Genomic DNA, 23,657 nt, shown 5'->3' on the forward strand with positions numbered 1-23,657 from the left:
CCAGGATTTTTGCCCCCCTTTCGTGGAGTTCGGTACCACTTAAACGAATGGGGAAGTAATCCAGTGCAAAATGAGAAGGAATTGTTCAACCTTAGGCACTCATCACTACGTGTCACAGTAGAGAGAGCATTTGGGGCACTAAAGAGGAGATTCAAAATTCTTGATGATGCTACACCATTCTTTCCTTTTCCAACACAAGTAGATATTGTTTGTGCTTGTTGCATTATTCACAATTGGGTTATACAAGATGGGCGTGATGAGTTCTTCACAGAGGATACTAATTGGGCAAGCTACAACCATGCTTCCACACGCATTGGCCAAACACATGAGCATGCTGCCATGGTTAATTTCAGGCAACAAATAGCAGATCAGATGTGGGCAGACCGTCAAAACAACAATGTTAACTAATATTTGTATCAAACTTGAATTTCTTTCGGTTGTATAACATATTAAACCTTTCTTTGTTGATGTTGAATAATATTTGTATGAACATGTTCCTTGCTGAATTTTATGTAATTTGTGATGGTAATGTGTATTTGGGCTACATGTTGGTGCTGATTTTGTGTTGGTCATAATGTACATTGTGGATACATGTTGGTGCTGTTTTTGAACTGGTGATAACATACATTGTGGATACATCTTGGTGCTGATTTTGGATACATTTTCGTGCTGATTGTGGTTTTGTGTGGCAGAACCATGGAGGAAGTAGCTGAAGGGTGTGGTGGGACTAGTGGGCATGCTACGTGGACATCAGCAATGTCGGCTTTAATGCTCTCTCACCTAAATGATTTGGTGGCTGCTGGTTTGAAGACATCAAAGGGATTTAAGAAGCACCTTTTTAATGGTTGTGCTAGGGTTATCAATGAGAAGTTCACCACAAGGATCACTGGTGAGCAAGTTAAGAATCATTTGAAAACATGGCAGAAAAGGTATGCAAAGATAAATAGATTGAAGAAGTTGAGTGGTGCCCTCTTTGATGAAGAAAACTGCATGATTACACTAGATGAGGAGCACTACAACGGCCATGTCCAGGTAACCTTACTGTCTTTTGCTTAGTTCTTGATTCATTCACAAGTGTTAGATTATATTAACATATTTTTCCATCTTGTCTAGGATCACAAGTCTGATGCTGAGTACTTGAACAAGCCCCTCTTGCACTATAGAGAGATGACGGCAATATTTGGCAATACAATGGCTACTGGAAATTTTGCAAAAGACTCAAGTGCACCTCTAGGTAGAGAGGATGATGAGGGTGAAAGTCAAGAAGAGGGGGATGAGGTTACTGGGCATGGTCCAAGTGAGGGGCATACCACTCAAGGGGCAACGTCTTCTGCTAGTAGACCTAGTAAGAAGTCCAAGATAGCTGAAATGGAGGAGGATGGGCTGGTTGCCGCCTTCAAAAGTGTAGGTGAGAACCTTGCCGCTGCCATAAAAATGGTAGCTAAACCTGATAATGAGCTGCCACCTGACCTATTTGATGTCTTGAACCAACTTCCTGGTTTTAATTCAGCACACATATCCTTCTACTATGCTCATTTGGTGAGCAATCCTCACATTGGCAAAGCTTTCTATAACTTGCCATTCGAGCACAAGTTAAATTGGGTCACAATGTTCATCGCTGAGAAGTTCCCTGGAATGTAAGAGTGATTTCAATGAGTAGGATGTTTCTTTTGTTAAAACTTGATCATGAATTAGTGTCTAAGTTCTGAATTTATATTATGTAAGCTTCAACTTGATGGCTGATATTGTATTGCCTTGAACTTGGTATATGTAAGGCTATCACTGGCCATTGACGTTGCTCAAGACTGATGAACTTTTGGTGTATGTATGTAAGGCTTGAACTTGGTATATGTTGTTATTTTCATCCATCATTTGGAATATCTTTCTTCTTTTTAAATTAAGCAGTACCATGGTTTAATATTAACGGCAATTTTTCACAAGAGAATAACAGTGCTAGAATGTGAGCAGTAGCAGGTTGATGTCTATATTGTTGATGAATTATGGCAGCTAGGGTAATCTCACCAAGAAGGTGAGCTTATTCATTGTGAAACCCTCATCCTCCAACCAAACAAGAGATGGAACCACTCCAACCCACTTTATCCCATAATCAAACAAAAAACTGGGTCCAACCCATCCCTGCAACCAAACAAGAACTGGGTTCACTCCAACCCAGAAAACTGGGTTGGCTCCAACCCAACCCGCATGGTCCCAAAACCAAACGCACCCTAAGATATTCTGGTAGATTTTCCTCCGTCGGTATATAAAAAACAGATTTGCTCCTTGTCAACCGGTTGAAATGTTGATTATCTATCAATCGACGCTATCAATAGAAGGATGCGGGCCAACAAGAATACACATGCTCTACAGCTTATCGATGCAGAGACGTTGGATTTCGATCCTAAGGTTGAAACAGGTGATTGATAGAAAAGCAAAATATCAATCAGTTGACAAGGAGACAGATTCTAATATTAAATGGACATGGGACAAAGGCTATGATTGAGCTTTTTTTTTTCTTGAGTGCCTTAGCACCTTTCGATTAAGCACAATCTCGATGAAGCCAAACACAGCTTGACCATCACAAGAGCACAAAAGGATCAAAGAAAGAGAAACACTGCAGAAACACAACAACAACAACCACGCAACTCGAAGCAACAAAGAGGAAGCACATTCGAACCCACAAACCTAGGCACAGCCACTCTCCTGAACCTACCAAAAGATACAACCTTGACAAGGGTGCTAAAGGTCTCAGAACTGCAATGGTGGCAAAGCATCCACCCAAACACCAGGATCACGGCGGCAAAGCATCCACCCGAGCACAACCACGGTGGTAAAGCATCCACCCAACCAGTACGGCCACGGTGGCAAAGCATCCGCCCGAAACAACCAACAACAGCGGGAAAGCATTCGCCCGGAGCAACCAACGACGGCAGCAAAGCATCCGCCAGAGAAGAAAGGGCAGCAAAGCATCCGCCAGACGACGAGGATCTAAGCAACCCGGGCGAGGTGGATGAATCAAAACGAAGGCAGACGCAGAAGAAGACACTTCCCATGGAGAACAGACGACCACCACGAGGACCCTGACTAGCCGAAGACGACTGGGAGCGGTGTTCAGCAACGATCCCTGCAGTGACGGCAGCAAGAACCCGCTGAGCTTCCAAGACGACGCCTCAAGGGAGGGAGCGACGCCACTGGCGCCGTCGTCGTCCGACCAACACGGTCAAGGCTTTCACCTGGAAGCTCGTCGTAGGGGAGGAAAAGGAGGAAAGAATGACGCCTTCAAGAAGGGAAGCGGCGCCCGGGGGCGTCGCCATCATTTGACCCGCAAGCAGGCACAAGGCTTTCGCCTACACCCCGTTCCCTCCCCAGAAATCGTCGCCGCCACCAGGAGCAAGGGACCGCCGGGCGCGAAGGAGCTGAAGAATGCTGCCACATAGTCAGTTGCCCGGTCCCCCGTCGACGGAAGATGGCGCAGCCATCAGAGAGGTTGGGGGGTGATGCGAGCGACCACCCGGCCGGTCACGCGGCGGCGGTGCAGGTGGCCACCCGGCCGGTCACATGGTGGCGGCGCGCACCCGATAGACCGAACAGCCGGGGAGGGATGCGGCCACCCTCGCCGCCCGCCCACCACCCGGCAGCAACGGAAGGGGCAGCAAGAGGAGGGACACGGGTCCGGCCGCCGGGAGGACGGTAGCCTCCCAGGCGCGGTCTCCTGTCCTCCGGACGACAAAATAGGGAGAACGCAGTGGTCATCATCGGGGAAGGGACCCCACGCTAGGGATGTGTAGATCTAGACTTAGGGGAGGTGGATCTGCCAGCAGCGACTGGCGGCCAGCGACCGGTGACGCCTAGGGTTTGCAGAGTGGGAGTTAAGAGGGAGAGAGGAGGAGGGAAGGGGAGGGAGAGAGCGCGACGCGGGGGCTGGCTTTGGCGCCGCCGCCGCCGGTGGTGGCAGCGGCAGGAGTCAGGCGGGTGGGCGGGTTGCTGGTGTGAGAGAGCGAGGTTGTACCGGCGGATCTGATCTGCTGCTCAATAGGAGTTCAGTAAGAAAATCTATGATTGAGCTTGACCTTGAGTTGTATCCATCCTAAAATCTAACTAGGCTGCTCCTTTTACTTCAGGAAGGTCTTCATGGAAGAAGATATCATTTGGAATTACCAACCGTGCCTACTTAAAATGTCATTGTTCCTAAGGATGGCAGTGGAGGCAAAACCCTTGCAGGACGAGAGGACACCCTCGTGCACACCATGTAGAGAAAGTTACTCCATACCAATCCTTGTACCTGCACGCAAGATTTTGTATCTCGTACTGGTACATAATGTGTTCTTGAGATAATTAATCAGTCATGAGTAGAACAGAGAGTAATTTAACAATGCTACATAATCTTAGCTAATCATGAAACATTATAAAATTTTATTCTTTTCTGCTATTTAATATCCTATACATAGATCCCTACTTGCCATTACTATTTTTCAAGTTGGTATTAGATAGTGATCGTAGGTTCAGCGTGACTTCGTGACCCAGCCATAACGGGACAAAATTTCTATCTTAAGAGTCGAACTCAAAGGAGAGAAGGACTACACCTACTCCCTTGCATGTGGGTTGATATGGTGGTAATGAACGTTATTGCCCCATTTATCATTTTAGCATATGGATACGTTGTTCGTTAGAGGAGCGTGTGATCCGTGGTGTCATTTTTCTTCTCCTAACACCCAATGACCTGGCACCAGTACCTCATGTCTAGGCCAACAAGGCACGCCTTTGCCACCACCCATCCCCTCTTCCCCCACCTCTCATCTAGCAAGCGGCCTCCGCGCGCATGCCTACCGCCACTTGCTCCGCTAACCGTTGGACCTCACATGCTTCCGCAACCACGTCCCTTTGTAGCTGGAGTTCACCAGAACCTTCAAAACCCTAATCCCCATTATCTCCCCTACAACCTCTAACTAGTGCCGGCTTGTCCACCTCCGCGTAGCATCATGTCGTGCGTACTCCTTTATGCATGATGATATATTTTTTTCTTATATTATACCACTCAAATACTATCTTAAGTTAGGGGGTGTTTGGATACGAGGTACTAAACTTTAGGAGAGTCACATCGGATGTTCGGACGCTAATTAGGAGGACTAAACATGAGCTAATTGTAAAACTAACTGCAGAACCCCTATACTAATTCACGAGATGAATCTATTAAGCCTAATTAATCCATCATTAGCAAATGGTTACTGTAGCACTATATTGTCAAATTATGGACTAATTAGGCTTAATAGATTCGTCTTGCGAATTAGACTCTATCTGTGCAATTAGTTTTATAATTATACTATATTTAATACTTCTAATTAGTATCTAAACATCTGATGTAACATGTACTAAAGTTTAGGAGTGTGTTGCCAAACAGACCCTTAGGTATACTACATCAATCATCTCTCTAAGTCTCCGCTCAATGCTCTATCCTTAGATGTATATTATCACGTTACATATGTCTAACGCGTATATTGTCCTCTCGTATTATTAGTAAAAACATTTGCATTCTGACTTGCTCCCGTGTCGTGTGGGATTTGGAAGCCATCGAACGAGTAGAACCTTCGCGCCCTGGACGCGGGCGCGTGGCGCCGCTGGATCCGGATGAACGGTGGATGCGCGGGGCGCACCCATCCGCCCGTCCCTCCCCTGCCCATAACACTCCTTCCCCACCCAGTCGCCGTCACTCCTCCCAAGCCCTAACCAAAAATCCATTCCCCGCTGGCGGCGGCCACCCCCGACGAGCCGGCGTCCCCCCGCCTGCCTTGCCCCGGAGCCCGACTCCGCCGGCGAGCCCTCCCCTCCCCGCCGACGAGCGCGCCCCGCCCCTCCGCCCGTGGACGCTCCCCTACCCCCTACCGCCGGGAGCGCGCATCCTCGCGCCGTCGGGTAAGGAAACCCTAGCCCGTCCTTGCTCGTGCGTTCCCGTTCGATTCCGCTCATGTGGGGGTGTTTCCGGCGCCGTGATCCCGCGAATCCGAGGCGGAACACCACGGATGGGTGCCCCCAATCCGCCCCGTCCCGTCGCGGATTCGCCTGCTGCGTTGCGGGGGTAGGTGTTGCGTCTGAAATGCGAATTCTGTGCGGTGTTCGGGTTGGGTTCTGCCGGAGGCCCCCCTCCCCTTGGCCGTAGGTGTTCGTTGGAGGAACCCTAGGTCGGGGCTGAGGCGTAGGGTCGTGTGTACAAGCTGCCTTCGACCTGGATGGTGATGTCAAATGGGAAAAGTGCTCAATTCCCTTTGTCTTGTAGATGATGATTGCCCCTAGGGTTCATGGGCATGCACTTTCGGTCGAGAATCTCGAGATGTAGGTGTTTCTCCAGGGTGTTTGGGTGGCTAACTGGAGCAGGGACGTGCTTATTAGATCCAGGATTCCGATTCCTCAGCAGCGTGTGCGCCAGATTCGGAGCCGCCTCGTGTGGCGGAAGCCGTTGCAAAGAAACTGAAAGTTTTGTCGCTCTTCCAGCTATCGGCCACGCCCATGCTCACGTGTGCCATCTGTTTTTGAGTTTCCTTGCAGCGTTATAGTAGCGGTTACGATGGAAATCTGTAGCACGTTTGGTTCATTTAAAGGTTAGTGATTAGTGACTACGTAGATGGGGGATCTTTTTAAGGAAACTGCAGGACAAGTTGCAGATATTGTAAGCTGTTATTTATAATATGCCCCCTTTTAGGAATATTTGTTACGACACTCGAATAATTGGTATGAATTGTCATTTGAATATCCCAGCAGCATAATTATCATTTGAATATCTCAGCTACAACGTGATTAGTTAATATGCTTTTGATGCATGCTCATAACATGAATGTTATACGGGTAATATGTTTTAAAGCTTTCGATACATATGGGGCTGTTGTCTTTTACATGATTATTAAGTTCATCAATGCCACAAAGCATTATATTATGTAATTGCACTCATTAAACATTGTTTTGTTCTACCATTCTTACAGAGCCATGCTGTTTCAACCATGGTTTTTGATATTTGTTGAGTCAATGATCCGAATGCTGCGTCCCAATGTTCCGTATTATTATGTATGTGCCTTTGTTGAGAGGATTCTATGTCTAATTATTCAAAAAATTAGATTGATACGAGACCAATCATATGGATACTGATTCATGGTTTCATAATCCACTTAGGGCCTGGTAGGATGAAGTAAATTCCTAAGGATTTGGATCCTGATTCCCTGTCCAGACTGACCTGTGACAGTTGATATGCTTTTGAGATTGCAAGTTTGGACTAGGAAGTTATCTGCTTGTTTACTTTTAAAAAGGAGTGTCTTTTTACAGTGTTTTTGGGACCATGATTGCTTCTTATGACAATAGCTAATCAATGATTGTCGAAATTTCTTGCAAGCATCTCTCTTAGGGAAGAAACTCTTTATCATAAGCACTGACAATTTCACATTCTGTATTATTGCTCCATCCTTTTTATCTGTACAGTTTTTGCCTTGTTTTCAAATAATTTTCTTTATGCTTAAAATTTTTGTAACATTAACTTATGTTAGTAATCCTGTAATCTTCTCCTATCTTAGGGAAGAAACTCTTTATCATAACCACTGACAATTTCACATTCTGTATTATTGCTCCATCCTTTTTATCTGTACAGTTTTTGCCTTGTTTGAAATAATTTTCATTATGCTTACACTTTTGTAACATTATCTTATGTTAGTAATCCTGTAATCTTCTCAAATGATTTCAGTTGACTAACTTTGGTCAACTTTCTTTCTGCAGTTGCCTAGGTTAATGCTAGCTTCTTGAAAAAGATGTCTGATAATGGTAACGCAAAAGGGGGATCTGGAACATATACAATCAATCTAGATAACTTCAGTAAGCGGCTGAAGGTATTCTATGACCATTGGAAGGAACACAAGTCTGATCTTTGGGGTTCTTCTGATGCTATTGCCATTGCTACCCCGCCTCCTTCTGAGGATCTTCGTTATTTGAAATCCTCAGCTCTGGATATCTGGTTGCTTGGATATGAATTTCCAGAAACAATAATTGTCTTCATGCACAAGCAAATACATGTCTTGTGCAGTCAGAAGAAAGCAAATCTGATTGGGACCCTCAAGAAGGCTGCAAATGAGGCTGTTGGTGCTGACATTGTCTTGCATGTGAAATCTAAGAATGGGGATGGTGCTGACTTGATGGATGACATAGTGCAGGCTGTTCGCAATCAGTCTAAATCAGGCAATCCAATTGTTGGGCACATTGCAAAAGAGGCACCTGAGGGTAAGCTTCTTGAAACATGGGCAGACAAGTTATCTGGGTCATCTATACAACTTACAGATGTGACAAATGGCTTCTCTGAGCTTTTCTCTGTGAAGGACTCCACAGAGATCACTTGTGTGAAGAAGGCTGCTTACTTAACTACTTCTGTACTCAGAAATTTTGTGGTTCCAAGGTTGGAGAAAGTTATTGATGAGGAGAAGAAAGTCTCACACTCCTCATTGATGGATGACACGGAAAAGGTCATTCTTGACCCTCTCAAAGTAAAGGTGAAGTTGAAGTCTGATAATGTTGATATTTGCTATCCGCCAGTCTTTCAGAGTGGGGGGAAGTACGATCTCAAGCCTGGCGCCTCTAGCAATGATGACTATCTCTATTATGATTCAGCAAGTGTTATCATCTGTGCACTTGGGTCCAAATATTCAAGCTATTGTTCAAATGTTGCCCGGACATATCTGATAGATGCTATCCCTACGCAGAGTAAAGCATATGAGACCCTTCTGAAAGCTCATGAAGCTGCTATAGAGGCAGTGAAACCAGGCAATCAGATGAGTGCGGTTTATCAAGCTGCAGTGAAGGTGATTGAGAGAGATGCTCCTGAACTACTTCCCAATTTAACAAAGTCAGCTGGAACTGGAATAGGCCTTGAATTCCGAGAATCTGGCTTAAATCTGAATGCCAAGAATGATCGTCGGATAAAACAGGGAATGATTTTTAATATTTCTCTTGGTTTGCATAATGTCCAGGCAGAAACCACCAGTGAAAAGACAAAGCAGTTTTCACTGTTGTTAGCTGATACAGTCTTAGTAACTGAAAAAGGAAATGAGATCTTGACAGCACCTTGCTCCAAGGCTGTTAAGGATGTTGCCTATTCATTCAATGAAGATGAGGAGGATGTTCCTGTGGCAAAGGTGGTGTCAAAGCCTGTTGACGTCGTGCCAACCAAGGCAACTCTCAGGTCGGACAACCAGGAGATGTCCAAGGAAGAACAAAGGAGACAGCACCAGGCTGAACTTGCTCGTCAAAAGAATGAAGAGACTGCTAGAAGGCTTGCTGGGGGTGGTTCTGGTTCTGGTGAAGGACGTGGTCCTGCAAGGGCTTCAAATGAGCTTGTTGCATACAAGAATGTTAATGATGTTCCATTTGTGAGAGAGTTGGTGATACAAGTGGATCAGAAGAATGAAGCTGTCCTCTTACCTATTTATGGCAGCATTGTACCTTTCCATGTTTCTACTGTGAAGAGTGTGACAAGCCACCAGGACAACCGTACCTGCACTATCCGCATCTTCTTCAATGTGCCTGGCATGCCGTTCTCAAATGATAGCAAGCTGAATTCTCAAGGTGCCATCTACTTGAAAGAAATTACATTTCGCTCGAAAGACCCACGGCATAGCAGTGAAGTTGTTCAGCAGATCAAAACGTTGAGGAGGCAAGTTGCATCAAGGGAGTCAGAGAGAGCTGAAAGGGCAACCCTTGTTACTCAGGAGAAGCTTCAGGTGGGAAACAACAGAATGAAGATGATGAGACTTTCTGATGTGTGGATACGACCTGCATTTGGTGGCCGTGGGAGGAAGCTCACAGGAAATCTTGAGGCACATTTCAATGGTTTCAGATATTCTACTTCAAGGGCTGATGAGCGTGTGGACATCATGTATGGTAATATAAAGCATGCCTTTTTCCAGCCTGCAGAGAAAGAAATGATTACTCTCCTTCATTTCCATTTGCACAACCATATCATGGTTGGAAACAAGAAGACAAAGGATGTCCAGTTTTATGTTGAAGTGATGGATGTTGTACAGACTCTTGGTGGCAGTAGGAGATCAGCGCTTGATCCTGATGAGATTGAAGAAGAGCAACGTGAGAGGGATCGGAAGAACAGAATAAACATGGATTTCCAGAACTTTGTGAACAAGGTTAATGATCACTGGTCACAGCCACAGTTCAAGGGGCTCGATCTGGAGTTTGATGTCCCATTGAGAGAGCTTGGGTTTCATGGGGTTCCTTATAAGGCTTCTGCTTTTATAATTCCAACTTCTACTTGTTTGGTGGAGCTGATTGAGACCCCCTTCCTTGTGGTGAGCCTGAGTGAGATAGAGATCGTTAACCTGGAGAGGGTGGGCTTTGGAACAAAGAACTTTGACATGGCTATTGTGTTCAAGGACTTCAAGAAGGATGTTCTCCGCATAGATTCCATCCCTTCGACATCTCTCGATGCAATAAAGGAGTGGCTGGACACAACTGACCTGAAGTACTATGAGAGCAGGCTGAATCTGAACTGGCGTCCGATCCTGAAAACTATCATTGATGATCCTCAGAAGTTCATTGATGACGGTGGCTGGGAGTTCCTGAACATGGAGGCGAGCGACTCCGAGACAGAGGAGACAGAGGAGTCAGACCAGGGTTATGAGCCTTCTGATGCTGAGCCTGAGTCCGAGTCAGAGGATGATGACTCTGACAGCGAGTCCTTGGTGGAATCTGATGATGATGATGAAGAGTCCGATGATGACTCAGAGGAGGAGAAGGGCAAGACCTGGGAGGAGCTGGAGCGCGAGGCAAGTAACGCAGACCGTGAACACGGCGCTGAGTCAGACAGCGAGGAGGAGCGGAGGCGCCGCAAGGCGAAGAGCTTTGGCAAGTCGCGTGCACCGGAGCGCAGCAGCTTCAAGGGAGGTCCGCCATCCAAGAAGCCGAAGTTCAGGTGAACGGTGCCTGCCAGTTGCTACGGTGGCGTGGCGTGGCTGCTTCGTGAACCTCCTTTGTTTGAGGAGGCGGCATGTCTGTAGGAGTGTCTTTTGTTATCTTTAGATTATCTTGGTACTATCTATCTCTGCAGTAGCTTAGTCCATTTAGGTAAAAAATGACAGCTGAACTCTGGTTAACTTGGATCATAGTGGATGACATGAACATTAAACTTGCTTGCGTCATTGGGGAAAGCAGATCCGAGTTGATCGATTGGTGTAATATCCTCATTGATGTAATGTTTTCCTGGTAGTAGGCTCCAGCTTGTATAATATTTTTTTGTGCTTGCAGTTCAACCTTTTTGGTACATTATCCCTACATGGCAGTGCTGGTCTAATGGAGTTTTGTTGGAAGCAGCAGCATTTGAATTTCCCATGCTCTTTTGTTGGGGGTTTCATCTTGGTTGAACAAGCCGTGCGTTTTTCTGGATTCTGTGTGCATCAGTGCAACCTGGAAGTGTTTTTCAGCTGCTTCGATGAGCGTGCAATTTTCAAGGGAACCTGTGAGGTGCTGTTCGAAGGGGCAACTGGGCAAGCATTTGAATTTCACAATTCGCACGAAGATTGTTTGAGTATATCATCTCCTGAACTGAGGGGACATATCTCAGTCGTTACCCATGCAAACAGTATCTTTTGATTTCGTGTACATTTTGCACTGAGCCATTGCATCATAAATTTTCGAGGAAGAAAAAGGAACTATGGCATGCATCTGAATCGGACCGCGTTTTTCCAGGAGAGAGGAAATGGGCCTGCAAGTTTTCTGCTGCAACGCCGACCGGATCAGTTCAGAACTTCTCTCCTGCCAGCCAGCGACTGTAGAACGCGAGCGACTCCTTGGGCTTGTACTCGGGGACAGCGTGCCCGGCTCCCTGAAATGTTGCCACTGCCACGTTAAAAGATTCAAACCAGGTTTGCAAGAGAATTCACGAGTTCGGCCCATGGAAAATTCGTTGACATCCTCATTCAGGTTAGGAAAATTCAATACTGAACCATTGAATTTGAGTTGAAATGGTACGCAACAAAATACTAGTCTGAAATGGCAAATGTATAGGAGGGGATGGAACTGTACCTTTATTGTGAGGAAGGTGAGATTGTGATCATAACCTTCCGCATATCTGCAAATGGTACAATTTAAGTTGGGATCAAACTTTAGGGAATGTTGATTCCTCCAAAAAGTGAAGCCAATGAAAATAAGTCCAAACAGACATATTCTTTTCAATTGTTTCCAACTCAAGGAGAGCTAGCTTTGGTGAAACTTTTAACATGCACCTAAGTATCTTTAATCAACAAATTATTCCTGAAGTCTCACGACTCATGGCCACTATTCATTGACTTATTGTTCCGCAGGGCCAAGTTGCTGGAGAACTTTTAAATGTCACTGGTTATTCATATACTGTAGGATCTTTTTATTCCAAGGCAACAAGGCAAAGAAAGGATTGAGAACACCATACCCAGCGACTTGATCTCCAAAGTACCATGGCCGCCATCTATCGACAACTTGGTATCCTATTGACCGCACCCATGCTTCAGTTCCAGGGAAAGGGATGCACAGATCATGGTCTCCACTGCAACATAAAGCCCACACATTGTGAGATATAGTCTTATAAGTTATTGGATGTGTTTCTATTATATCATTTGTCAGTTTCTCTAAGGCGTATGCTTCAGTGTTCACCATTAGCTTATAGGTTGTTAAATCAGAAGCTTCACCTTAAAAAGCCCTATCATATAGGATCACATTTTGGTGCTGAAGGAATGCTACTAGGCCAACTATCCTTAGTGGTACATTGCTGTTGTGAAATATTACAGTGAAATTTAGTAGTACCGAGCATTCAACAATGTGTGGTATTTTTACTTTTTATTACAATCACCTCATTTGGTTTGAGGTGAAATTAGAAACTCAATAGATAAAACATGAGACTTGTGCTCAGTTCAAATTAAATATGAATTCTCCTTTGGTTGGCTTATACTCAATTCCTAACCAGAGAAGATTTCGCCAACAACCAACCAAAACTATTCCACTGTAGCCCCCAATTTGTTTGCTCTTTGTTTGAAATTTTAAATTACTCATAGTTAACATTCCTGAAAGATGAATTAACTGGTTCTGTACCTGTAAATTAACACGCGGTATCCAAGGGCTGTAAACTTTTTATGATAGCTCACCATTGTTCCTGTATCATGCGTGTAGTCTATTCTTGCTGTATACAGTTCCCATGACCCAATTAAGCTTTTCTAATGTGTCGAATTTGTTGACACAATTCCCCAAAGAAGAGCAGGTTAGTACTGACTTTAAGGGTTACTTTCAAATGGAACTTCTAATTCCTTACACACCATCGTACCGGTTTGGCATGAATTGCTGCTCTGACATCTTCATCATCCAGCCATGCAGTAGCAAGTTCATCACTCTACAAGTACAAGCAAATCTCAATTGGAATGAAAAAAGGGCCCAATAATAGTTGTCCAAAGATCAACTAAGAACCAAAGTTGTGCAAAATTAATGACAAATACAATCAACCATACTGACTGCCATATAGAAGAAATTAGCAACTAAGATAGTGGAAGCCTGAAAAATGTTGTGATCTTATTGACAATTGAACTACTGCTATTTGAAGCAGAACTAGAGTACCAATTGTAAGCTTCGCTTTATGCAGGAGGAAAATGAGACACAGTGACAGTAGCACCGACGTCATCCTAATTTTCATACCGTGCATGGAAGTGATCTACCACCAAGCCCTGGCCACATCGGAACGTGTCCACCCCTCAGAGCAAGACGGAGGGGCCATGAACGCCCTGCCATACGCTTCCTCACTGGAAATGGTCTGTTGGTCTCTCCCAGCCTTCTAAAGCTCAACGGCAAGCTGCTGTTAGCGAATTCTACCTGTTGGATTTCAGGATGATGGTAGCAAGGTGCAAGGATATTGTACTTGTTCAGGTCTTTCAGTTCCTGCAGATACAAGAAATGGATCCTCACTACAGAGCCCACGAGATGGCACATATGTGGTCGACACTAGTACATTACCCAGTGAACTCTTTCTATCTTCTCTTGGCACAGGTTGTCTACGTCGCCAAAGAACGTACCATGGCAACTAGCTTTGACATCCTGAAAGCAAAGCATATCGTGTCGTTTTTAGTTTGCTATGTGGTCAGAAATGAAACTACCAGTGGCGCCAATATACCTGCATCTGCATCTTTGGACTTTGGTCATCCTTTACCAAGATGATCACAAAGGTAGATTCTACTCTAAGTAATAGTTCTTGGAAATGAAAGTAGATTTAGAGTTGAATCACCGACCTCGAACATGTCAGTTGAGATGAGGCCCATCCCATGTGCAAATGGCACAAAGGAATTGAAGTCATAGTCGACATCAGTGAATCCATTGCCAATCAGATAGCCCTGAATAGATATTGTAAACTCTTGTTTGTAACTCATTCATAAATTTGCTGCATACAGGTGTGCAATGGAAACAACACAATGAGTCTGAAGGAAAGGAATAACCTTGAAACTGATTCTTGGCTCCACTCCTTTCTCTATCCCTGTTAGCATATAAGCATAAGAGATGTAAAACTTTGGGTGATCTTAGTTATATGCCCAGTACGTACGTGCTCTGTATCTTTATGAGTCAGTGGCAACCTTTGACAACTTCATCAGCAAGTGTTGGAATATAAACCCCCGCGTAGGATTCCCCGGAAATATAGAATGGGTTCGACTGAAACTCTGGGTATATTTCAAACCACTGCAGCAGTACGTTAATCAGCATCGTGTTGCACACACAAAGTGCCTGATAGATGGCAAAGCTACAACTAGAGTCACTGAAGCAGAGCACCTTCAGAAGGAACTTGTGTGCATCAGCTGCAGTTTTCAGGTCGCCTGTTGTATAGTCCGATTTGTTCAACGAGTACGACATCCCGACACCAGCAGGAGAGTCCAGGTACATGATGTTCGAGACCTATTCAATTAGAAATTTGTCAGAATTGGCCACAAAATTAAGTGCACCTACTCATGAGAAGTATAACATGTGAAAATTGTGAACCTATACTTTTGCCAAAAGGTATATAAACAAGTATTACTAGAAGATGTATCAAGAAACGGCAGAAATGTGCAACCAAGCAAGTATTGGTGGTGCCTTTTGGTAAAGCTACGGTTTAGGACGAAGATTCCAACAAACAACAATAATCACTTTGTTTATAAAACGAGTATAACAATGTTTGTCATGCACCTACTCAGGACAAAAGGTGCACCCAACTCCTATGGTAGAATGAAGAAATCAGGGGAGTAGGCTCTGGAGAAGTTAAAAGAAAGGCGTTGCAGCAGCAGCAGCTTTACCTTGGACCAGCTGTAGGGGTTGAGCTGCAGCCTGGGCAGGCCGCCGGGCTTGGTCCCGGGCTCGAAGTTGAAGGGCCCGTTCTCGTAGACGAAGCCGTCGAAGCTGGAGCATCCGGGCCCGCCGTTGAGCCAGAGCACGACGGGGTCGGCGGCCGGGTCGCGCTCGGAGAGAGCCAGGTAGTAGAAGAGGCTCCGCCCGCTGGCCTCGTCCACCGTCACGTACCTGCAACGCGCACGAACGGCAAGAGCACAGGATCGTACGTCAAGAGCCAGCAGCTGAAACTAACTGATGATCGGGTCGATGGCGGCATGGGAGATGAGATTAGTATTTGAATTTGATGATTACCCGGAGTAGTGGTTGGAGGGGAAGTCGCCGTGGAATCCGGGGAGGCCGGTGACGAGGTGCTCCTCGGGCGCGGCGGCGGCGGGCGTGCGGAGGAGCGCCGCCGCCACGAGGAAGAAGAGGAGAGGGAAGGGGGAGGCCATGGAGAAGATGTGCTCGCTCGTGGCAGCGCCGGAAGCAGCTCGGCCTCTCGGCGGCAAAGGTGGGAGGCAGAGGAGAGGAGGCACAGCCAAATAAGCAGTAGCGATGGGTGCTCTCGCAGTCGCAGTCTCGTTCGTTGGCGACGGAGTGACGGCTCCACGGATTTGGTGAGGTTGGGACCCACTGGGCAGCGGGATGGGTCCCACGTGTCAGGTGATGTTGGATTAGAATCATGTGCAGAGGATGCGGTTGGTTTGATTTCTTATATAAACTACTTATTATTATTAGTCTCCTATTTCTTTTTTTATACATATACAAATGGAGCTTTAAGTTAAAATTCACAGGATAATAGTTGACATCATATAAAAATATATTATTGATTTTCATCATTACTTTTTATAATTATATAATTTATTAGTTTTTTAGGCGAATCAGCGTGGAGTCCTCTACCTTTTATATATATACATATACATATATATATATATATATGAACATAAAAATTGGTTTATATACAGGCGGATTACATAGGCTATATATATATATATATGAACATAAAAATTGGTTTATATACAGGCGGATTACATAGGCAGTAAGCACAAAAGGAGAAAAGAGGATCATAAGAGACTACTCAGCCAAATACTAATCTTGTCACGGAGGACTGGTTTAACTTTTAGAGTGACTAGTTTCATTTCCTTATCAAAGGTACTTCTCCACGCTACAAAGGATAGTGAAGCATTATAAAAAATTATACTGTTTCTGTGGCACCAGATATATAATTTATTATTATATATACCATCCTATCAAAATAAGGGAGAAAAAAAATCATAACATATTCTAAAACATGATATAATGCATACTATTGTCATGCAATATTTAACTAAAACTTTAATTTTGCGTGTGGAGAAAAAAATAAATTGAACAAATTGACATAATTATGAGAGTAAATTGAACTAAAAAATAATCTAGGCGATATTCAAACTTTAACCATACCTTTTTTTGAAGTATTTGGGGGGAGTAATTTGGATTTTTCATAAAAAGGATAAAAAAACATTTGTGTCCATGTAAATTATTCTTTTTAGATAGTAGAATATTAAATTACAGCCATTAGGAATTAAATCATGATCAATGGAATCATACCCTTAAGCGTCCACCACCACATTAACAGGTGGAGATTTCCCCAAAATAATTTATTCAGCTGTGCATGAAGGGAATTACAATGGGGAGAATTGATGCCACGGCAGGGCTGATGCTACAGAAGCCCTACTTTCTTATTGGATCTGCCAGCAATTGCTCTGCGCCGTTTCACCAAATAAGCAACAATTTTCGATGAGCAAAATCAACAAGGCACGCATCGGACACCGCTATTATACAAAATAAAATTGATGGCTAGTAAAATCTGCAATGATCCTGGTTTTCTTAGAACTTCTCTCCTGCCAGCCAGCGACTGTAGAACGCGAACGCCTCCTTGGGCTTGTACTCGGGGACAGCATGCCCGGCTCCCTGAAATGTTGCCACCACCATGTGAAAAACAAAAATGTTTAAACTGCATTGCAAGAGATAATTTACCGAGGTCATTCCAAGGAAAGAGCGCAACTGATCGATGCCATGTTGAGATCTCATCCAGGCAAGGTCGTAATTTAAATAACTAGCCGCCAAATTTTAGTTAAAAATGGTATTCAGGAAAACAAGGTTCATATGTCAAATTCATTTTCATATGCGAGGAGAGCTAAAGGAACTAGAGTTTCTTACCTTTATAGTGAGGAAGGTGAGATTGTGATCATATCCTTGCGTATATCTGCAATGGTACAAATTAAATTAGGATCAAACTTCAGGGAATTATGATTCCACCAAAAGACGTTCATCAGAGTTAATTCCCAAACATTTTCTTTTGCGAGGAAAGGCTAGTCATTACTCAGTAGTGCAACTTTAAAACAAACATTTTTAATCACAAATTGCATTTAAAAGATATTTTTTGAATTCTGCAGGTGGTGAGGTTTCATCGACTTGTATTTTAAAAGAAGGATTGCCAAGAACAGGAAATGACATTTAAATTATTCCAATAATTCCTACATGTATTTAGAAGATCTTGTGATTAATTTGATGGCAACCATGCGAGAAAAGGAAAGAGGACACCATACCCGGCAACTTGGCCTCCAAAGTACCATGGCCGCCATCTATCAACAGTTTGATAGCCTATTGATTTTACCCATGCTTCAGTTCCAGGATAAGGAATACACAGGTCATGGTCTCCGCTACAACACGAACACATGACGCAGATTAACATTGTCACATATATTGGTAGCAAGTTGTATTGCTCTGTGCAAAGGAACCAAGAGTTACTGTGCCAACTTAAAGGTTATTATGCATTCATCTTGTTAGGTATATGTTTACAGCACTACTAGCCTTCAGGATGTTACAAGAACGATATTCTTAAACCCGTAAATAGTTACTGCCTCCAAAGCAAGCACAATAGTATACTGAACCCAAATTTATGAGGTACATGGAACCTTTAATACAAACAAATAGCAGAAAGGATCACATTTCTAATGCTAAATGGATGTTTACCTTTTTTTTGGGTAAAATGGATGCTTACTACGCCACGTATTATGGTATTATGTAACTATGCCGAGTATTTATAATTGGCACTTAGTTCCCGATGAAATTATGTTTCCATAAAATTTTTACATTCACCTCCTTTGCGTTGAATTGAAAATTCTAAATTCAACAAATAAAATATGAAACCATTACTTCTTTGTTTTCCACTCCAAATGTGAAATCTTCAGGATATCGAGAGTATGCTCCAGTCCTAATGGAGAGTCGCCCTTGCTACATAAACTCTATAAACTACTCATATTTGACATTCCCAAATGACTGGATTAATTGGCTCTGTACCTGTAAATTAGAACGCGATATCCCAAGGCTGTGAATTTCTTGTGATAGAGCACCATTGTTCCAGTATCGTGAGTGAAGTCTATTCTTGCGGTATACAGTTCCCATGATCCAATTAGGCTTTTCTGATCGACGTGCCATTTTACATGAATTAGTTTTCCACAAAGAAGAGAAGATTAGTGCTGACTTTAGGGTTAACTCAATTGGGAATTTTTACTCATTTTCCCATACTATATGTCATACCGATTTGGCATGAATTGCAGCTCGGACGCCTTCGTCATCAAGCCACGTAGTAGCAATTTCATCATTCTACAAGTACAAGCAAATGTCAAATGGAACAAAAACGAGGGCCAAACACAGTTTCCAAAGATGAACTAAAGTACCATAACTCAAGAAAAATAAAAAAGAAACACAATCAACTGTGACTACTGTCATATGAATTGGAATTTTTCAGAGCAATCGGTTTCAGAGTTTCTTCTTGCATTTGACGAAAAATATGACGGCATCACGGCCATGTTTGCGTACCGTGCAGGGAAGTGATCTACCACCAAGGCCTGGCCACATCGGAACGTGCCCATCCTTCAGAGCAAGACGGAGTGGCCATGAACGCCCAGCCATACGCTTCCTAACCGGTAATGGCCTGTCGGTCTCTCCCAGCCTTCTAAAGCTCAACGGCAAGCTGCTGTTGGCGAACTCTACCTCTTGGATGTCAGGACGATGGTAGCAAGGTTCAAGGATGTTGTACTTGTTCAGATCTTTCAGTTCCTGTAAATGACCCCAAAAGAAAAAAAGAGGAAAGAACCTTGAAACCATCAAGAGCTAGCGTGCATGTGCTGTAGATTTTTATGTTCAAGACCAGAGATATTACCCAGTGCACACTATCAATCTTCTCTTGGCACTTACTATCGACGTTGCCCCAGAATGTACCGTGGCAAGTGGCTTTGACATCCTGAAACAATTAAAGCATATCGCGGGCAAATTTTATTTTCAAATCTGATTAGTATGTAAATCTCAGCGGTTGTAGGGTAGATTCTACTATAAGAGTGTATGAAAAGTATTAGCATAAGAGCTGAACCACAGACCTCATACATGTCATTTGAGATGAGGCCCATTCCATGCGCAAATGGCACAAAGGAATTGAAATCATAGTCTACATCAGTTCCTGGATTGCCAATGAGATAGCCCTGAACAAATTTTGTAAGCTCCTGACTGTAAGTCACACATAAAGGATTTACCGTGCACCGTAGTACAATGGAAATGGCAATTAAATGTATAACCTTGAAATTAATTCTTGGCTTCACACCTTTCTGGATACCTGCCATGACATGAACATGAAGGTAAGACTTTGTATGATCTTAGATATTTTTGTGATATACCTCTTTGCTAGTCACAATGCTAACCTTTAACAACTTCATCGGTGATTGTGGGGATATAAACCCCTGCGTATGACTCCCCGGAAATGTAGAACGGGTTCGACTGAAACTCAGGGTATAACTCGAACCACTGCAACAACATTACTGCATAAAATGAGACACCAGGTTCTGCAGATGAATTGGCTGATATATGGTAGTAGAGTTCTAGTTAAGCAGATCAGACCTTCAAAAGGAACTTGTGCGCATCGGCTGCGGTTTTGAGGTCACCTGTCGTGTAATCCGACTTGTTCAAGGAGTAGGACATCCCCACACCAGCTGGAGAGTCGAGGTACATGATGTTTGAGACCTATTCCCATGATCGATTGGATTGGCAAACGGAGGGAACACAGGTAGTGAAAGATCAAATAGCAGATTAGCCACCAAAATCAACTGCGAAACTTATTTCCTTATTTATTTAATCATTCGAAGGGAGACACATTTTCCAAACAACACATTGTATTTTCTCGAAGACATCAACACATGTATTAGAAGATGCAACTGCTAGTGGCATACATGTGCAAAAATCCTCCCTCCAGTGGAAAAAAAACTTTGTGATTAAATCCACAGTATCTTATTATATCACTATCTTCATCGTCATCATCGTTAACTGTGCTTAAGTAGGATATATGAATTATAGGGTGCGCAGGTCCTGATGATGACATCAAGAAACAATGAATTAATCTTAAAGAATAATCTGCAGAACCACTACACTTTGTTGAACCAAGAAATTAAACCATCAGGGAGTTGAATTGCAGGCAGTTCATACCAAGATCCATGAGAATGAGATTGGTTACCACTATACTCCGTACCTTTGACCAGCTGTAGGGGTTGAGTCTCAGCTTGGGCAGGCCACCGGGCTTGGTCCCGGGCTCGAAGTTGAAGGGCCCGTTCCCGTAGACGAAGCCGTCGAAGCTGGAGCATCCCGGCCCGCCGTTGAGCCAGAGCACGACGGGGTCGGCGGCCGGGTCGCGCTCGGAGAGCGCCAGGTAGTAGAAGAGGCTCCGCTCGCTGGCCTCGTCCACCGTCACGTACCTGCACACACGAAGCGCGCCCAAGAACATGATCAGCAATCAATCAAGAAAGATACAGAAGCGACGGCGATCGCCGGCAGCGCCATGAATCTGGACAAGCAAGTGGTCACCCACCCGGCGTAGTGCTTGGAGGGGAAGTTGGCGCCATGGAAGCCGGGGAGGCCGGTGACGAGGTGCTCCTCGGGCGCGGCGGCGGCGGGCGGGCAGAGGAGCGAGGCCACGGCGACGACGAGGAGGAGCAGGAAGAAGAAGGGAGACGAGGCCATTGGTTTGGGGCGATGGCTGACTAGCAGCTCGGACGGAGTAGCTAGTGGCGCAGCAGTTGGGAGGCAACATCATTCGTCGTTACAAATTTTGTATTGTTGGAACCGGATCTCGGCTCGTGCCGTAGCAGGTTTTCCAGCTTTTTAAGCAAGAAGGCTGTGCGATTTGCAGATCGCAGCATTCAGCATCTCGTGCTGCTTGTGCTCACTTTTTGAATTTCATAAAAAAAAAACTCCACGTCGCTGCTTCACTTTTTGACAAACAGCGAAGGGAAAAGACAAAGATCACTACACATACATGCCATTTCTCACTAGTACATATATAGCTACACGCATATGTTATTTGTTTTAAGAAATTTTTGTGAAGCTTGGAATACACGTCTTGTTGTTGTGGGATTTCATGGTATTTATTTATTAAAATTAAGAAATAGATTTGCAGCGTCAAAAGATTTACTACCTAATCTTTCGGATGATAAATAAGGATGTACATGTGTTCCATTATAGGGGTGAGTGAGCGTGCCTACTTACGAATGTCTTCGTTACGTCTGTACTGTGTGATGTAAAAAAAATTCTTGGCTTCAATCGGGGAAGCGCAGGTGAGCTTTGGTTACACAGTAGCAATATGGCAACTGGTTAGCGGATGGCAGATTTGAAATCTGCCGTCGCGGGTTTCTTTTGTTTTTTTTTATATATATATGCTGTCACCGCTAGCAACATCGAGGGGATCCGCGCGCAGCACGTGCAAAGTGAGATGAACAAAGAGCAGCAGTGAAGTAGAAATCCAAGGGTGTTAGAATCCTGATTCAGATCAATTCTATTAGAATCATACGATAGCCGGAAAGATCTTGCACTACTCCAAACATAAATAATACTTTTGGTGGCCAAAATAATAAAACTGCCAAAAAAAATGTGATTCTTGACGGCTCGGCGAAACCACTAGTGAAATGTGCAATTTTCATGGCCGTTGGATTAAACCGCCACACGAGTATGCAATTTGCTTGGGGGGTTAACTATATATATAAACCGTCAAGCAAATATGCAATTTTTTTTGGTAGTTGGTGGCAAAGAAAATACTTGTTAAGCAAATATGCAATTTTTTTTGTAGTTGGTGGCAAAGAAAATACTTGTTAAGTACTAGTTTCATTCCGTCAAGAAAATACTTGTTAAATATGCAATTTTCTTAGTGTTGTGTAATCAAATAAGGGAGGTAAACTTTTCTAGTGTTATATAGAGAATCAAAATTTGTTTCGATGTCATATAAGGAATTCTCTCTATGTGTTTAAGTGTTTATGCCTTGTTAAGTTCGCTAAGATGTACATCATAAATAAATTACACTTCAACTTGTTATGTTTACTTAAACTCATATCACACAAACTTGTTTAACTCGCTTACACAACACTTAAACATATACCGCACCTAAACTTGTTCACTTAAAAATAAGTGATACTAAAATATTTGTATAGTATATAATATATTTCCTCTATCCCATGAAAAATGTAATTATGATGCTTGAAAGTTTTTCAGAAAAGAGTGCAATGCTAAGAATTGGACCGTAACTATCTAACTAATTAAGTGGTTAATTTTGATTTGCATGTCAAAATTAATACTTAGTCCTGATTTTAGCAAGTTTGGTTAGTTACATTCAACCAACAAATCTATGTGAAAAAAACTAGATTGCACTCTTCACGGAATGGAGGGAATAGTTCTATTTCTAATCTTTAATGGTACCTAAATTTTATTTTAAAAAATCTAAAATTTGGCAAGGGACCAAGCTATGTTCTAATGTGGCAATAAAATTTGTCTGATTTCTTGGCAGGTGATGCAAAAATATGACACTCAATAATTTGTATACTAATATTAAATTGACAATAATATCATATACTAAAACTGGATGGAGTGTGTATCCTATTTGATTAGCTGCAACAATACTAAAAATGATATTTGTTGTGATTATTTACCAAATTATAATTGAGAATGATTATTTCATCAGGGAACAGAATGATATTTGTTGTGATTATTTACCATATTATAATTGAGAATGATTATTTCATCAGGGAACAGGGGCTGTTGAGGTTTGGGGTCCATTTAATTCGCTCCCGTGGGGAATTAAATTTGGATCCATTGGATGTTGCTCACGTGCTCTAACCACTCCATTAAATATCCTTTGGATGTTGCTCACGTGCTCTAACCACTCCATTAAATATCCTTTTGCAAAACTATGTTACGCCTGCATATTAATAATTTCTTACAGCCTCTTTTTGTTCAGCCCGCACCCC

At 43.5% G+C, this 23,657-nt stretch overlaps 4 protein-coding genes and 1 long non-coding RNA gene across 6 annotated transcripts in view; 2 read left to right on the plus strand and 3 right to left on the minus strand.

Moving 5' to 3' along the window:
• Positions 1–1,868, plus strand: part of LOC101762653 — a 3,306-nt gene extending 1,438 nt beyond the window's left edge. Inside the window, exons 3-4 of the mRNA XM_012847190.3 lie at positions 958–1,032; positions 1,114–1,868. Coding sequence (XP_012702644.3) covers positions 958–1,032; positions 1,114–1,641 — 603 coding nt within the window. The 3' untranslated portion in view covers positions 1,642–1,868. The remainder of the gene's footprint in view (positions 1–957; positions 1,033–1,113) is intronic.
• LOC111257880 lies at positions 797–1,884 on the minus strand. The gene is made up of 2 exons (XR_002678478.1): positions 1,448–1,884; positions 797–1,037 (listed from the first exon to the last, which is right to left on the minus strand). It is a non-coding gene; the product is annotated as an uncharacterized LOC111257880 (long non-coding RNA).
• A 3,819-nt stretch (positions 1,885–5,703) lies between these two features.
• On the plus strand, positions 5,704–11,345 carry LOC101783702 (FACT complex subunit SPT16). The gene is made up of 2 exons (XM_004975217.2): positions 5,704–5,907; positions 7,750–11,345. Exon 2 carries the CDS (start codon positions 7,782–7,784, stop codon positions 10,944–10,946), a length of 3,165 nt encoding a protein of 1,054 aa, XP_004975274.1. The 5' UTR covers positions 5,704–5,907; positions 7,750–7,781; the 3' UTR covers positions 10,947–11,345.
• Positions 11,346–11,499: 154 nt separating this feature from the next.
• On the minus strand, positions 11,500–15,896 carry LOC101782888 (serine carboxypeptidase 1). Its single transcript, XM_004975216.2, has 13 exons — positions 15,649–15,896; positions 15,303–15,525; positions 14,803–14,925; positions 14,610–14,712; positions 14,475–14,512; positions 14,271–14,372; positions 13,999–14,079; positions 13,684–13,923; positions 13,319–13,384; positions 13,090–13,211; positions 12,434–12,547; positions 12,052–12,097; positions 11,500–11,851 (listed from the first exon to the last, which is right to left on the minus strand). Exons 1-13 carry the CDS (start codon positions 15,786–15,788, stop codon positions 11,768–11,770), a joined length of 1,482 nt encoding a protein of 493 aa, XP_004975273.1. The 5' UTR covers positions 15,789–15,896; the 3' UTR covers positions 11,500–11,767.
• A 1,001-nt stretch (positions 15,897–16,897) lies between these two features.
• LOC101782483 (serine carboxypeptidase 1) lies at positions 16,898–21,470 on the minus strand. 2 transcript variants are annotated; one of them, XM_004975214.3, is made up of 13 exons: positions 21,233–21,466; positions 20,897–21,119; positions 20,272–20,394; positions 20,076–20,178; positions 19,953–19,990; positions 19,758–19,859; positions 19,544–19,624; positions 19,201–19,440; positions 18,919–18,984; positions 18,679–18,800; positions 17,925–18,038; positions 17,536–17,581; positions 16,898–17,286 (listed from the first exon to the last, which is right to left on the minus strand). In XM_004975214.3, the coding sequence occupies exons 1-13, from the start codon at positions 21,382–21,384 to the stop codon at positions 17,203–17,205; spliced, it is 1,494 nt and encodes a 497-aa protein (XP_004975271.1). In that variant the 5' UTR covers positions 21,385–21,466; the 3' UTR covers positions 16,898–17,202. The 2 variants fall into 2 exon arrangements, with proteins under 2 accessions (XP_004975271.1, XP_022684040.1); XM_022828305.1 differs by having other exon boundaries at positions 19,758–19,990; positions 21,233–21,470.
• Positions 21,471–23,657: the final 2,187 nt, after the last annotated feature.

This window comes from Setaria italica, chromosome VII (assembly GCF_000263155.2).
Source record: "Setaria italica strain Yugu1 chromosome VII, Setaria_italica_v2.0, whole genome shotgun sequence".
NCBI classification, from domain to species: domain Eukaryota; kingdom Viridiplantae; phylum Streptophyta; class Magnoliopsida; order Poales; family Poaceae; genus Setaria; species Setaria italica.

Coding starts and splice junctions, on each gene's coding strand:
- LOC101783702 (XM_004975217.2), top strand. CDS start 7,782: ATGTCTGATAATGGTAACGCAAAAGGGGGATCTGGAACATATACAATC.
- LOC101782483 (XM_022828305.1), bottom strand. CDS start 21,384: ATGGCCTCGTCTCCCTTCTTCTTCCTGCTCCTCCTCGTCGTCGCCGTG. Junction 21,120..21,232: donor CCCTCCAAGCACTACGCCGG/GTGGGTGACCAC, acceptor TCGTGTGTGCAG/GTACGTGACGGTGGACGAGG. Junction 17,582..17,924: donor TTTGGAGGCCAAGTTGCCGG/GTATGGTGTCCT, acceptor GTACCATTGCAG/ATATACGCAAGGATATGATC.
- LOC101782888 (XM_004975216.2), bottom strand. CDS start 15,788: ATGGCCTCCCCCTTCCCTCTCCTCTTCTTCCTCGTGGCGGCGGCGCTC. Junction 14,926..15,302: donor ACCCCTACAGCTGGTCCAAG/GTAAAGCTGCTG, acceptor CTAATTGAATAG/GTCTCGAACATCATGTACCT. Junction 14,373..14,474: donor AGCCAAGAATCAGTTTCAAG/GTTATTCCTTTC, acceptor ATATCTATTCAG/GGCTATCTGATTGGCAATGG.